Genomic DNA, 14,422 nt, shown 5'->3' with positions numbered 1-14,422 from the left:
GATAGAAAGATGAAAAGGCAGACTGGTTTCTTGCTCTCATGAAGCAGATGTCTACTGGAGAATGACAGACATCTCTCTCTCTCTCTCTAACACACACACACACACACACACACACACACACACACACACACACGACATCAGAGGGTGAAAGGGCCCGATTGCTTATTCTTAAAAAGTCAAGAGTGGCTGGGTGGCTGCTCTCCATTGGGTGCTCAAGAAAGTTTCAAGCCTCCAGAAAGGCTTTTTTAAAAGTGACATTTAAGCTGAGATCTGAAGGACAAGAACCAGACAGAGGGAGGGCATCTAAGCAGAGGAAGTGGCGAGTGCTGAAACCCTAAGGAGAAACGGGCTGGGCGGTGGTTCCCAAACAGGGGCTATTTCACCACCCACGGGACAGGTGGCCATGTCGGGAGATATTTCGGGCTGTCCTCCTGGAGTGGGGGGTAGGTGCTACTACCGGTGTCCAGCGGGTAGAGGCCAGAGACGCTGCTCAACTCCCTCCACTGCCCAGGGCAGCCCAGGGGCGGCAGCGCTGAGGTTGAGAAAACGTGTGTTAGAAGAATAACAGAAAGGCTGCTGTGACCTCAGCCTAACACATGTGGTGGGGGAAGGGGCGGAAGACACGAAGCGCGGAGCTGGGCAGGGGCAAGACCACGTGGGGCCCCATGATCTGGAGGAGGGAGTGTGAATGTTACTCTAAGAATGACGGGAAGTCCCTGGACGGCCTCAATCTGATTTACGTTCGTAAAGACCACAGTGGAGATTCAGCTTCTCTGCTGCCTCCCTTCTTCTCACCTTTCCTTCGTCTTGTCCCCCTTCTCACTCCCATTTCACTCGGGCCTACGTTCATGCCGAGTGCAGCGCCGGGGACGAAATGTCACCCTGTTATGTGCTTTGTGAAGGGATGTCTGAACTTTATTCAGGCTGATAATGTCACGGAAATGACACCATTTTCACTCCCTTTCCGAGAAGAACATTCTGTGCCGCTCACTGTCACTTCGTGTGCATCACTATCTCCTGCTGAGCTCAAGTGTTATCACTTGCTCTCCTACGCTAAGCCGTATCTTTCTCATTCCTCCTGTCACTGTCCTGGCCTTCTTGGTTGTACCAAAAAACGATAAGAAAATATTCTCCAACCTGACTGTGAGGCTCTATGAAATTTCAGGAGCCTTTCTTGGTCATCAGCCCTTGATAAACGTAAGCTTTTTGACGAGTACATCTCAGATGCTCTTTTTCCTTCTTCTGAGTCTGCCCATTGTCTATGGGGTCATATCTTCCATGACACGACACTCTACAGTGCTCAGAGCACTTGCCGTACCGCATCTTACCGGCTTTGTTAGGCGCTGTGATGCTGGCGGGGACCAGCTTCACTGAGTACTTGCAGAGACGGATGAAAAGCTAGGATGTCAATCTAGGTGTGAACCTTAAGTTCAGTGCTCTTTTCACCATGCCTCCCACACACCCTCATTGCAAGTATGAGTCTCAGAAGGTGGGGACCCTGCTGGGAGTTGTTCACAGTCAGTAGAGAATCCAGTGCAGCCCCACAGGGACAGCGGTACCTGGATTTACCAGTGAAGAATGATGCATGTCTCGCTCTCACTCCCCTTTCAAAATAAACATATGTGAACAAGCCTAGACTGTTCCCTCTCTGTCATATCTCATTTCATCCCTCCCATACACACAGACATTCATAAGCCCAGAAGGGGATTAAGGGGTTGGTAGGAGTATTTACGGGAGATGATTCTAAACTAGTTATCGAGGCCAGGAAAAGAAGCAGAGCTCAGACTGGGGCTGGGGCCAGGACTGAGGTCTAGGCGGGGCCATCTCTGGAGATGGATAGGGTAGGAGAGAGGAAAAGGAATGCAAGGGTGACAACATTGTGGGCAGCGCTCAACACAAGGGCTCGTGTGGGAGTGTAATTCACAGTCGAATCTACTGTTACTGGCTGGATAATAAAGTGGCTCACACTCACTTGAAACAGACATACAGGGTCTGCTAATACTCAACTAAAATTAGAGACTGAAGTTAATCAGGCAGAGTGCCTACCTCGTATTTGGTTTGGTTTTACCTCCTTATTACTGGATTTCCTTCATGTAGGCTATTTTTATGAATTTTGCACAACAGCTGAAGCTAAAATGCCTTTTAGTCATTTTTAAGAAACGAACAAAAATATTTCTTCATAAAGAACTGACCGAAATAATTTCTTGTGCATGTTTAAAGCCTGCAAATGTAATGAAAATGTCAAATCTTTTACAGGAAGCTTGAAAGATAAAAAAAGAAACAATACTGAAGAAATGCTGGGGGGACCTGAGGTCTAACCACCCAATAGGGGCTCTTTAGAAGTCACCACCTCGTCTGTAAGAGAGGCAGCTCCCATGGGCTGCTACCATTTTCAGCACCCAATACACGCTGCCTCCTAGAGCGGTAAGAATTCTATCCTCAACACTCGTCTACACTCACTTCCACATTTGGGAACATTTGTAAGTGGAACTCAAAGCAGTAGATCTGGCTTTTAAATAAAAAGTTACAATTAAATTAATCTCTGCTCTTCATAAGCTAAATACCATTTGCCATTTCTCAGCCATCATTTGAGTTTCACCCACACACCAGCCACAAATTCTGGGCCATGGTGAGGCTGTGGTCAACCCGGTGTCCAGTCAGCTAGCTAAAGATAACCAGTTAACTTACTGGCTCAGGACTAAAACAGAAAGAGCACTGTAGAGCAGTCAAAAAATACATTCAAAAAAATTTAATGTTGAGAGATGGTGTAAGAAAGCCCATGTTTTTCAATAAACTGAAATATCTCCCATAATAGTAACTATATCTGGCTAAAAAAAGGTAATTTTTTTTTCTTTTATAGCAATTCTCTTTTTACTAGTTGCTACAACATGTTTGCTAAAGGGATATTTTTACTTCTAAATGGAAAGAAGCAATGTGAGCTGGAAGCTGGGTGGGGAGCTGGGTGGTAGGGTTAGGAGAAGACAGCTAAGCGTTCCCCAGTTCAAGCCAGTAGAAGAAGAGTTTCTAATCACTTCAGAAAGGATACTGATTTCATTGTCTCTCTGCTGAAGAATATCTCGTAGCTTTTTATATTCTTCCTCTTTTAACGGTTCTTGGCAGTTTTGATCTTTGATTTCAGAGGAGGCTATGCTTGTTCTGTGGACCTTCTGATCATTCAATAGTTTCTGTAAGATGAAACAAGAGCTTAGCATCCATATCTCTACTCCGAATGTCTTTGTTTCTGATTCTTTTTGTCTTTACCAATGCCTTGCACAGATCAGGCATGCCTGTCCTCCCCTGACTCCTTGCCCCGCAATGCTGTTGCCTTTGCTCGAATGTGTCTTCCTCCTCCTCCTCCTGCCTGTCTTCTTTCTGTCCTCCTTCCTCCTTCCCCTCCCCCTTATCTCTGCTTCCTTAAAATGGGGAATTCCTGCTCAAATATTATCTCCTCTTGAACTTCTTTCCCTTTCTCCATGATCCCATACCACTTAAAAAAAAAAAAAAACCCACTTATCATGTATTATAATTATTCGTTACATATCTGTCTTCTCCATGACTTATTCAACTGTGCCTTCCCTATGCATGGCCCAGAGCAGACTCACAACAAATGTCTATTATCTTAATGAAGATAATATTACAAGTCAGGCAGAAGTAGAGGTTAACGATATTCCCGCTTGCGTCATCATGAAAGTAAAACCCAAGGCTGAAGCTGCTGGAGAAAAATGAAGGACACAATCCTTTTGATATAACTTCAAAATAAGTAGTTTTTGAACACAGAACTATTCTGTGTAGAAAGTAGAGATTCCTGGCAAAAGCTTAGAAGTTCATGGTCTGAGCTTACTCATTTGGGAGGTAAGATACAACCTCTGAAGAAATTCAGTGATTGTCTCAGCATTGGTTCAAAGATCATACTGTTCTGGACCTGGGAAGCTGGGTCCTAAACCGTTCAAGAGTTGGTCAACTAGGAAAGCTTTATTGAAGTTTGAACACAACAGACAATGGCCTCTACTAGTGGAAATGTTTAAATTTACCTTTAAATAATGGAAACAGTGATGAATTTTACGCATATCGGCGCCAACCTCTAATTTACTCTCTGGATCCTGGTCTTCCAAAAACGATGTTATTAGTTTTTCCAGTCTACAAATACATAATGTATGAGAATCAACTATGAGCTCGAAACTTTAGAAATTCTAATGACATTACTTTGTTGGTTGACATTTGAAATATGGGATATTGTTCTCACTTCCTTATGAAAATATGGTTATCTAACTTGACTATAAACATTAAGGGGGAAGAAACAGGGACTTCCTAGGTGGTGCAGTGGTTAAGACTCTGCCTGCCAATGCAGGGGACACAGGTTGGATCCCAGCTCCAGGAAGATCCCACATGCCGCAGAGCAACTACGCCCATGTGCCACAACTACTGAACAACTACTGAGCCTGAGCTCTAGAGCCCGTGATCCACAACTATTGAGCCTGTGTGCCACAACTACTGAAGCCCACGTGCCTAGAGCCAGTGCTCTGCAACAAGAGAAGCCACTTCAATGAAGGGCCTGTGCACCACAATGAAGAGTAGCCCCCGCTCTCCACAACTAGAGAAAGCCCATGTGTAGCAACAAAGACCCAACACAGCTGATAAATTAATTAATTAATTTTTAAAAAAGAGGAAGAAACAAATTGACAAAGTGAAATCTGGAAATGATGCAATTATTTGACTAATTTCCAATGACTTTTCACATGCAGCTTTCAATACAAGATTTGATTGAAAGAAATCATTTGATTTCTACAAAACACGTATTCTAGCCAAGCTGACTTCCTATGCCTCTGTGCCTAGCTGCAACATTGCTAGAGAAAGTAATGAAAAAGGGGTTGTTGTTGTTTTTTTAATTAGTGTCATTAAAAATCCATGCTACTTGGCCTGAGCTGGGACCTCAGTGATGCTCCAAACCCTTTTAATCATTCCCGGTTGGCATACAGTGTTCGCAGTGGCTCTTCCAAATCTTTCCACAGCCCCAAGCCCACTGCCATGCTTTCACTCTCCATCGGTGATGCAGCTTCTCATTAGACTGAGAAAGTCAAAGCCGTTACAAGGAGGCTCCTTCAGCTTCCTTTTCCTTCATCTCCCAGTGTCTCTGTCTCACCACTCAGCCCCTCTTCCTTTTTTTAAATATTTTGGATAATAACCTTCCTCCTTCTCACGGCCAACCTCCCCCACAGGCTCTCTTCAGGCTCCTATCGGGGTTACCTGATTAATTACCTCCTTATCACCTCTCCATGCTGACTCTTTCTCCTCTGCTTACAATGATTTTCATGTTTTTTCCTATTTTAAAACAGAGAACAACAGAAAACACACACCTGCCTTTGGAGGGAACACCAGCCCCTCCATGACGTCCTGGTTCGGTTTGTAGCACCATGTGAGCTTATACTGTCCACACCGCATCCCAGGGTCTGCACGGCACCTCAGCTCCCCCATTAGGTTATAAGCCTCACGGGGCGGTTCTTGGCTCTTACTCATCTTTGTGTTTCCTCTCCCCCACCCTGTATCTAGAGCATCAATATAGAAGCAACGGAACTGATTCCCTCTATGCTGAGATGGGACTCTTGATAAGGAAGGTGTAAGTATGGCAATCAGTATGTATGATGCTAAGTACCATCATACAGTGGCAGTGTAGCTTTCTCACATTGTTATGAAAATGTCTGCACACTTTTCGGCTTATCTTAGCTCCCCAACCAAGAATTGAATCCACGCCCCCTGCATTGGAAGTGCAGAGTCTTAACCACTGGACCATCAGGGAAGTCCCTCTCAGCATCATTTTATTTTATTTTATTTTATTTTAAATTTTATTTATCTATTTATTATTTCCTTGGGGGTTCAGCGTCATTTTAAATGGTACACATTTCCTTTCCACTATTACTATCACCCCACTCAAAAAAGATGTAATGATTTCCTTCAGATAGCAGCTCTGGATTTCATTTTTCTCTCTTCCTACAGTCTGGGACACATGACAGCTGATGCTTCTAAGTGTGAAACAATTTATATTATAATTTTTCAGGAGCCTCTTCAGGTGGAGGGTTACTTATCTGCAATATTCCTGATTTACATAATGTTTCTTTGTAGAATAGGGCTGCAAACCTTCACACACACAGAGATTAGTTTCTGATACAAAAATTTTTCCATGTTTTTTATATAAAGTATTATAAAAACAGATGTTCATGAAAAAAATTCCAAACAACACAGATCTGAATAAATTAAGAAGTAAAAACTCCTCTCCCCTCACCCCCGCCATTCTCATCTTCTTTATTCTTAATACTTTGGAGAATCCAGTGTTAACAGTTGACATATGCTCTCCTAGCTTTTAACAAAGCAGATACCTATGTTCTTATGTGCATTTGTAGATTTTGTTTGTTTATACAAAAATGAGATCACACTCTGTATCAATGTTTTTCTAAACAATTTATCACAAATAATATTCCATTCCAGTACATATACAATAGAACTACTTCATTTTTAATGACTATATTATATTCCACAGTATGGGTGTCCTGAGCCTCTCATGACGGACACTGAGGCAACATATTTGTAATATTCATACTTTCCTCTGTTACCTAGGAGGAGACCTGGATGTACAACTGCCAATTAATGAAACTTCAAAAAATTGCAATGCATATCTACTCGTATTTTCCATGAATACTTAGCAAAAATTCTGCAACTCTGAAAATTACCATTAGTTCTAGGATATACCCATCCTCTGAAGTAAAATCATTTTTTGGTTCCCAGTGTTCCTAAAAGTTCAAACGGCCTATATTAGGTTAGAAGCAATGGTTTAATCAATTCTCCTGCCTTGCTTTTTCTCTAGAAAATAATTTCTCCTGTATAGTTTGATCATAAAGTAAACATCCTAGGACACATTCTGTGAAGCAGGGCTGAAGCGGACTCCTGGTTCACAAGAAAGCATTGTAACGTACACGTCTGCTGCTTACCTGAGTGACCACCCCCAGATCACTCAGGCTCACTGGCCTTTGGCTGTTCCATCAAGACTCTTGTCCTGCACAATGACAGGAGAGGATACAAGGAGGACCGGAGACATGAGCCAAAGAAATGGTGAAGAAGTTTTGCCTAAGTGAAAGAACTGGACTGTTACCCCTTCTGAGACTCGACTAGCCTGATATAAAACTAAGAATGAAGATCAGGCCTTTGACGTGCATTTTTTTTCTCAGTGCTTGAGACAACAGAGCCTCTTTAGATAAGAGAAAAATGCCTGGTCATTCTTTCGTACATTAAATGATTTATTGTTGAATTAATTTTCTTATCAACCAAGGACTTGGTCTAATAATTAAAATGCAGAAAAATGCCTAATTCAGATGTTTCCGATGTACTCCTTTCATAGCTAAGAGTGAACGATTGACCCCAAATTCCCTGCATTTTCCTATCTGCCCAAATAGTTCCCAAGTTCATACCTAGTCACTGCTCCCACTGAGGGGTCTCCCAGCTGCCAGAGCCCTGCTGGCCAGTGAAGAACCATTTGCAGAAAAGGGTCTCCAAGGAGGTCAAGTGAGGACAATAAAGTCTGTTCTTTAGGAAAAGCCCAAGAAAACAAAAAACTTTACTTATTCTCTAGTTTCGCCAGGAGAAAAGAAGTAAAAGAATCCTACTGGAGAAGTAAAAATAAATGTATGTCATTCAGTTCTAGTTCACATGGACAAGAAAGATGGTAGATAATCTAAGTGTGTCTGAACACACAACCTGGCTGGTAGGTGACTGGCAGATGTTTGGGGACTATACCTATTTCCACCAAATTGACTGCTAGTGAGATAGCTCTGACAGCCTGTAGCCTGGTTCAGCAATTCCACTGAACTATCAATTTTGATACCTGACCACACCCAAGAATTGACCATGATTTCTAATATGTGTCTTACCCCCTCAAGACCAGTGTATTCCTCCCTTTTTGCTCCCAACATTTCTTGCCAAAAAAAATGAAGTTTTGTCTGCAGCCATATTTTTGTGGAAATTTAGGTTTAGTAGTGTGAATAAAAAGGGAAAGCAAGTTAATTATCATCAACAATAGCTAATATTACTTGGGCAAGCACTAAATGCTAGCTACTAGTCTGTGCCCTTTGAATACATCATTTCCTTAATTCGCACAACAACTGGATGAGCTAAGTACTATTATTGTCTTCATATCATAAGCGTGGGAACTGAAATACAGAGAGGTTATATACCTTGCCCAAGGTCATACAGCTAGCAAACAGCAGAGCTGGGATTCAAACTTGGTGTGGCTGACTTCAGAATCCAAGGTTTAAGCACTATGCTTACCATACGATAGCAAAGTTACTAACTTTATTTAAACATCATGCTAGGCAATGTATTTCTGAAAGGGAATGCCATATCTTCTAGAGTTCTTAGAGAAGGTAAATAGTTGAATAGACAAGAGGGAAATACGTGAGTAGCAATTGCTTAGATCTTAATAAAGCCACTGACCAGCATGATTTTTTACAGCAAAAGAAGTTGGAAAAGAACCAGAATATCCCACATTAGGAAATTAAAGTATGGCATAGTTATGTACACAGTTAAGCAACTGTTAAAATGATGGTGAAGAGGTATATTTACTGACATTAAGATATTCATGATATATTATGATAGATTAATAATGAATCCCTTTACAAGGATTCTGCAAGTACTGCAACAAGAGACAAGAGACAAGAGACAAAAAAGGAAGGAAGGAAGGAAGCAAGCAAGCAAGCAAGCAAGCAAGCAAGCAAGCAAGCAAAATCCTGAGACTTTTGCCCAGTTGCCTTCAGCTCATGAATGTTTACTACCTCCTTGTGAGAAGAGAGACTGGTGATCCAAGCTAAACTCTTCTGCAATATTTTTATGATTATGTCACATTCAACTGTTTATTAAATGAAGTTCACTGTTTATACACTGAGTATGATTGTGATGTTCTCATTATTCTAAAATAATCTTTGTTTGTAAAAAAAAAATTAACAGTTCCTGTCAGCATTAGTCTCTCAAAATGGGCTAGAAACCATATCTCTATGGCACTGGTTCTGGGAGAAAAGAGGAACAGACATTAGTAAGAGGAGCATGGAAACCCTGGCTGGTTCTAAAACCCCAGGACAGCTATGGGAGGTGTGCCCCCAGGGAGTAACTGGGGGACAAGAATAGCAGAGGTGTCCTACAACCTAGTATTATTCCCGGGAATTTATGAAAAATAAGGTTAGGGAGTGCAAAGCAACAGGACCTTGTCTTCTGATATTGATCTGGAAAGCATGAAGCAGATACAAAATACCCCAGTTGGTGGGTCAGGGCTGTTCGGTGGTAGAATCATGGAAATACCTGGTATCCCTGAGCTGATGGTTCATCTGGATTCTCACTGGTTCTGAGAGAGGAATAGGTGGCTCGTTCTAAAGGAGTTCTGATTGAAGAACCTAACTGGCACTAAATATACCAAAAAGCATCAAAACCTGCCTGACCTCCACCAGTCATTCTGCCACTAAAGAAGCGCCATCTGGGCAGGTTGTCTCCGACGGGGTTAAGCAATGGGGCTGCTGACAAGCTATATTTACATATTAATATAGCAAAAATCTTTTTTAAAACAAGATGGAAAACCATGATAAAGATAAAAGGAAACTTGTTAACTCAACTTCTAGGGATATAACTAAATAGGAAGAATGGGAGAATAGTTACACAGTTAAAAATACTGATCACTGTAGATAAAGAATGTGGCTGAACAATTAGGTTGAATGATCTCAAACTGTGAACTAATTCATCAGCCTCTGTGGGTCACAAATTTCTCATCTGTAAAATGTGCAAAATAACAGCATCTCTAAACTCTTTAAGCCCTATGGAATAAGGTAATACAAGGAACTAAGAGAGGGTATTCATTGTTTGGCCTATTAATGCCTTGCTACTCCAAGTGTGAATAGTAGGCCAAGCTCACAGGCATCACCTGGGAGCTTTGTAGAAATGTAGACTCTCAGGCCCCATCCTAGACCCACTGAATCTGCATTTAAACAACATTCCTGGGTGATTCGTGTGTGCACTAATGTTTAAGAAGCATTATGACAAGGCAACTTGTTGTTGAATTTTGAGTCACGAATACATACACATCTTTTTGGCCCTGGAAACCAAACAAAGAAGTAACTTGGAACGTTAAACGAAAGAGTAACAACATCCCTTGATGGTCAGCTATGTCCTGGCTACTGTGCTAGTGACCATACGTGTTTTCTTATTTAAGTGGGAAAAGAATTAAAGAGAATATCATAGTCTAGTTCTCTTTATAACTGCCTACTCCTAGTTATTTTATTATTCCTTTTATTTACATGTCAGGCACTCTCACATGTAGTTTGTTGTTTATCTGTACCATAAACCTAAAAATTATTTTCCCTCTGTCACAGGTGAGGACAGGAACACAGAAATTAAGTAACCTGTATACTGTTACAAGTTAGGAAACAAACACTGTGTTTTAAAAACAGGTCTTTTGAATCAGAAACCCCTACTCTTTCCACACATATCACAAAGCCTCTCAGTCAACTCAGAAAAATGTCCTCCACTTGCCATAATCCTTAATACACTAAATTTATATTTTCAATTCAGGACTTTCCTACAGATGTTTAAAAAATAAGGAAGGATGCAAACAACAGGGGCAATCAGATCATCAAATAAATAAACTTTGTGTCTTGCATTTCAAAGAAAATAATTTTTAATAAGATGCAACAATGGGGGTTCTTGAGACCCAATGGTGAGGGGTGAAGGAAAGCCTCATCTTGACTCTGCTAACATGAAAAGCTTCTTTTATGGGGTATGACCCTTTAAAACATACAGTGTTGGGAAAGCACATAATTTATAAAAGGAAAGTTCAGATAAGAACAATAAATTCACAATTTATGATTAACTACGATCCACAGGACATGAAAAACTGAAGGCTGAGATGGTGCCAACAGGACTACAACCAAAGGAAACTATGGAAATATTTTTCAGGGTCATTAGTTTCATGCCTGTTTTTTGTTAGATTGTGCTGAAAGAACTATTCCCAATTGGCTTAAAGATGGTTACTTCAAGATTTTTTTTTTTCTTTTAGAATTCTCTAGTCTATGACAAATATTATATACATTTATATGCTCCCCAAGCCCTAACCAATAAGTGAAAGACATGGATCCCCATGTGCAAGGAATTGAGTTCAATGTCAGCCACTTTGTTGGAATGAGCTTTTTAAAATAATGGTTGGGGGTGGGGGGGGCGGAGCCAGAAAGTTCCTGGTTTGAGTGATACAGAGGAAATTCCCATGCAGAGTTTACCTTCAAGATTTCTCTTAGTAACACATATTCCCTTTACCTCCACAAACGCAGTTACGTGGTGCCTCAAATGCAGAGCTGCACAACAGCTTGATACCTTTAGTGTTTTGAAATAGCAAATGCAAAACATCCAAATCAAAATCCAGACTGGTTTGCCTCTTTACAGTGAGGATATAGCCTATTTATGGGAAAATACATTCATGGCCATGTACTTCAGTTTATGGAATTTTTAAAAACTATTTTAAAATAGTTTTTAAGTAAACTAAAATAATTTTAAAGACACTAAAATTTTTTTTAAATGCAATAATGAAGGCTTTCGAAAAGTTACAAAAATTAATTTTGTTTTTGTCAATTTATATTGTCATATATCCAATTTATTAAAGGCGTATATATCTTGCTATGACTAAACATTTTAACTTCAGTAGACATAGAAAGGGTCAGTGGTTTACAACAAATGTAAATAAGAGATTAAAATAATATAAATTAATCCCTAGCTATTAATAACTGCCTCTTTAAATTCTACATGTTATCTTTTGAATTCCTTGTTTGCTGTAGGCAAACACTCCATTATTTGTGTTTAACATAAACATGAATATCTACCTCCACAAATCCATCATAAATAAGAAACTGACTTATGGGAAAGAGGAGAATGAGGTGATAGAATGGGGCAGAGAAGCTGGTGAGGGCACAGGATAGCTGGTGGCAGGAAACTGTAAAAAAAGGTCACATTCAGGAAGGGGGTAAGGACAGGAGAAATGAGGTAGAAAAGGTTTCATTATGGCAGAGATGGAAAGAGCCTGGGAGAGAGAAGTCAAACTGGGCTAAAGCTTAGAGAAGAGTGTAGTGGAGAGAGAGACACCTAGGGCAAGGGCTGGGGGAAAGGACAAATTGGATAAGAATGTGGAGGAGAACCCCTCTGAGGAGATCGCTGGGGACAGCGAAGAGCAAGAGGGAAGGCGAGAGAAGGGGAGAGGGGGAGGGGTGGAGCCGGGGGAGGTCGGGGAACAACAACAAGAAGGTGGGCAAAGGAGAGGATGGGGTGGAGAGAAAGGGAGAGGAGAGAGAGACAGACCTCAGCTGCATAAAGCCAGAGTATACCTATGGAACAAGGTTGATGGGGAAATTTGGAGGAATAGGGCCTGTTGGAAGGGGACTGGGCTCTACCATAGCTATATATCTCATCTCCGTGGTTAAAGTTTCCCAACTGTAGACTTTCCTTACAGTTCATTAACTTGAAGGAGTAGTGAAAGCTTTATTCATCCTTTGTTCCAATTGTCTGAACTCTTTCTGTAATTCTGTGTTATATGAAATTATATTTGTAGACAACATTAAAGTTTAGAGATAAACATTTCTCAGCTGGTTCTTTCAGCAAAAACTTTAAATAAGAGCCTTGGGGACCTCCTAGGTGGCGCAGTGATTAAGAATCCGCCTGCCAATGCAGGGACCTGGGTTCGAGCCCTGCTCCAGGAAGATTCCACATGCCATGGAGCAACTAAGCCCGTGCACCCCAACTATTGAGTCTGTGCTCTAAAGCCCCTAAGCCACAACTACTGAAGCCCATGTGCCTAGAGCCTGTGCTCTGCAACAAAAGAAGCCATGGCAATGAGGAGCCTGCACACCACAATTAAAAGTAGCCCCCGCTCATCGCAACTAGAGAACTAGAGAAAGCCCATGTGTAGCAGCAAAGACCCAACACAGCCAATAAATAAGTAAATAAATTTATATAAAAAAGGTGATTAACAGAAGTAGAATTTAATATCCATATGTGTATTATTGTTAAAAAAAATAAAAATAGTCTTGATTTACATACAAAAATGTAGAACATATATTCTTTTAATCAGAAAACTTGTAAAAGTTTTAAAAGAGATTTTAAAAGATTTTATGTAATAATACAAAGTCAGTCCTTGTGGGTATGTTTCCATTTGATAACAAATATTTTGATTTATTCTATCATATGGAAAATAGTTTATAGCTGTTTGGAAACGTGTTCACATAATATTAATCTAAAGCAAATTTATGTAAATTGAATCATACTTGTACATTATCATCAAGCTCTATTTTAAATTGAAGATGGGTTTACAAGGTAAAGACGGAGACCCTGAGATGTAAAAAGAATCACAATAAGGAATACTGAAACCTTAATAAATATTTAAAAGGAAATGACCATTAAATTCTTAAAACAATGATGCAGGACCTATATAAAGAAAAATACAAATTTAGAGAGGGATCAAAGAGGAAAAGAACACACTGGGAGTCATATTATGATCCTGAGTGCAGAGCTATAATCTGTCTCTAAATTATCCACAAAAGTTAAAGTAAATCCAATCAAAGTCCCAACGTATTTCCTCCAGAAAAAGACAAACATATACACACAAACCCCACAAATTTTTATACACATTTTTGGGGGTGAAGGGTCTCTAAATCCCCCCAAACCTATGCATGGGCCCAACAGCACCTCTGTTGTAGATGTACATATATAATGATGTGAGAAGATACTACAATCGAATGAAAAACATAGGTTAAAAAACAGTTTACAGACTTCCCTGGCGGTCCAGTGGTTAAAACTCTGTGCTCCCAGTGCAGAGGGCCCAGGTCCGATCCCTAGTCAGGGAACTAGATTCCACATGCCACAATTAAGAGTTTGAATGCCACAACTAAGACCCGGTGCAGCCAAATAAATAAATAAATATAAAAAAAAAAAGTTCAAAAAGCATGAGTTCATTTTTTATTAAAATACATATTTATCTGTATTCATTGAAAAATTTGGAGGGTTACAACCAAATAATAAACAGTTGTTATCTTTGAGTAGTGGAATTACAAGTGATTTCTTTTTTTTTCTTTATTTGTCCATTATCACTTTTCCACAATCAACATGAACTGGTGGTAAAATGAAAAATTATAAAACCCCTACAATTCTCAAAGTAAAAAATTCTAAAACTTAATTTATAACATTTCAAGTTACCTTCCTTGAAGATAATGTTATGGGAAAGAGACACACAGTATTTGCTATTAGGTCCTTAAAAAGAAATCCACAGTTAAATTCCAAAGCTGTTCCTCTGTTGTTTCCAGGCGGGTTTGATTTGTTGATATGATCTAATTACTTATTTTATGGTGCTGATTATAGTGGT

General features: G+C 40.2%; 1 protein-coding gene across 1 annotated transcript in view; it reads right to left on the bottom strand.

Moving 5' to 3' along the window:
* Positions 1–14,422, bottom strand: part of KIF6 (kinesin family member 6) — a 363,044-nt gene that overhangs the window by 187,299 nt on the left and 161,323 nt on the right. Inside the window, exons 11-12 of the mRNA XM_057698188.1 lie at positions 4,032–4,137; positions 3,047–3,185 (exon numbers count right to left, since the gene is read on the bottom strand). Coding sequence (XP_057554171.1) covers positions 3,047–3,185; positions 4,032–4,137 — 245 coding nt within the window. The remainder of the gene's footprint in view (positions 1–3,046; positions 3,186–4,031; positions 4,138–14,422) is intronic.

Source organism: Hippopotamus amphibius, chromosome 11 (genome assembly GCF_030028045.1).
Source record: "Hippopotamus amphibius kiboko isolate mHipAmp2 chromosome 11, mHipAmp2.hap2, whole genome shotgun sequence".
In the NCBI taxonomy this organism is placed as follows: domain Eukaryota; kingdom Metazoa; phylum Chordata; class Mammalia; order Artiodactyla; family Hippopotamidae; genus Hippopotamus; species Hippopotamus amphibius.
Note: the sequence above shows the minus strand (reverse complement) of the source record. Positions and strands in the feature narration are given on the sequence as shown.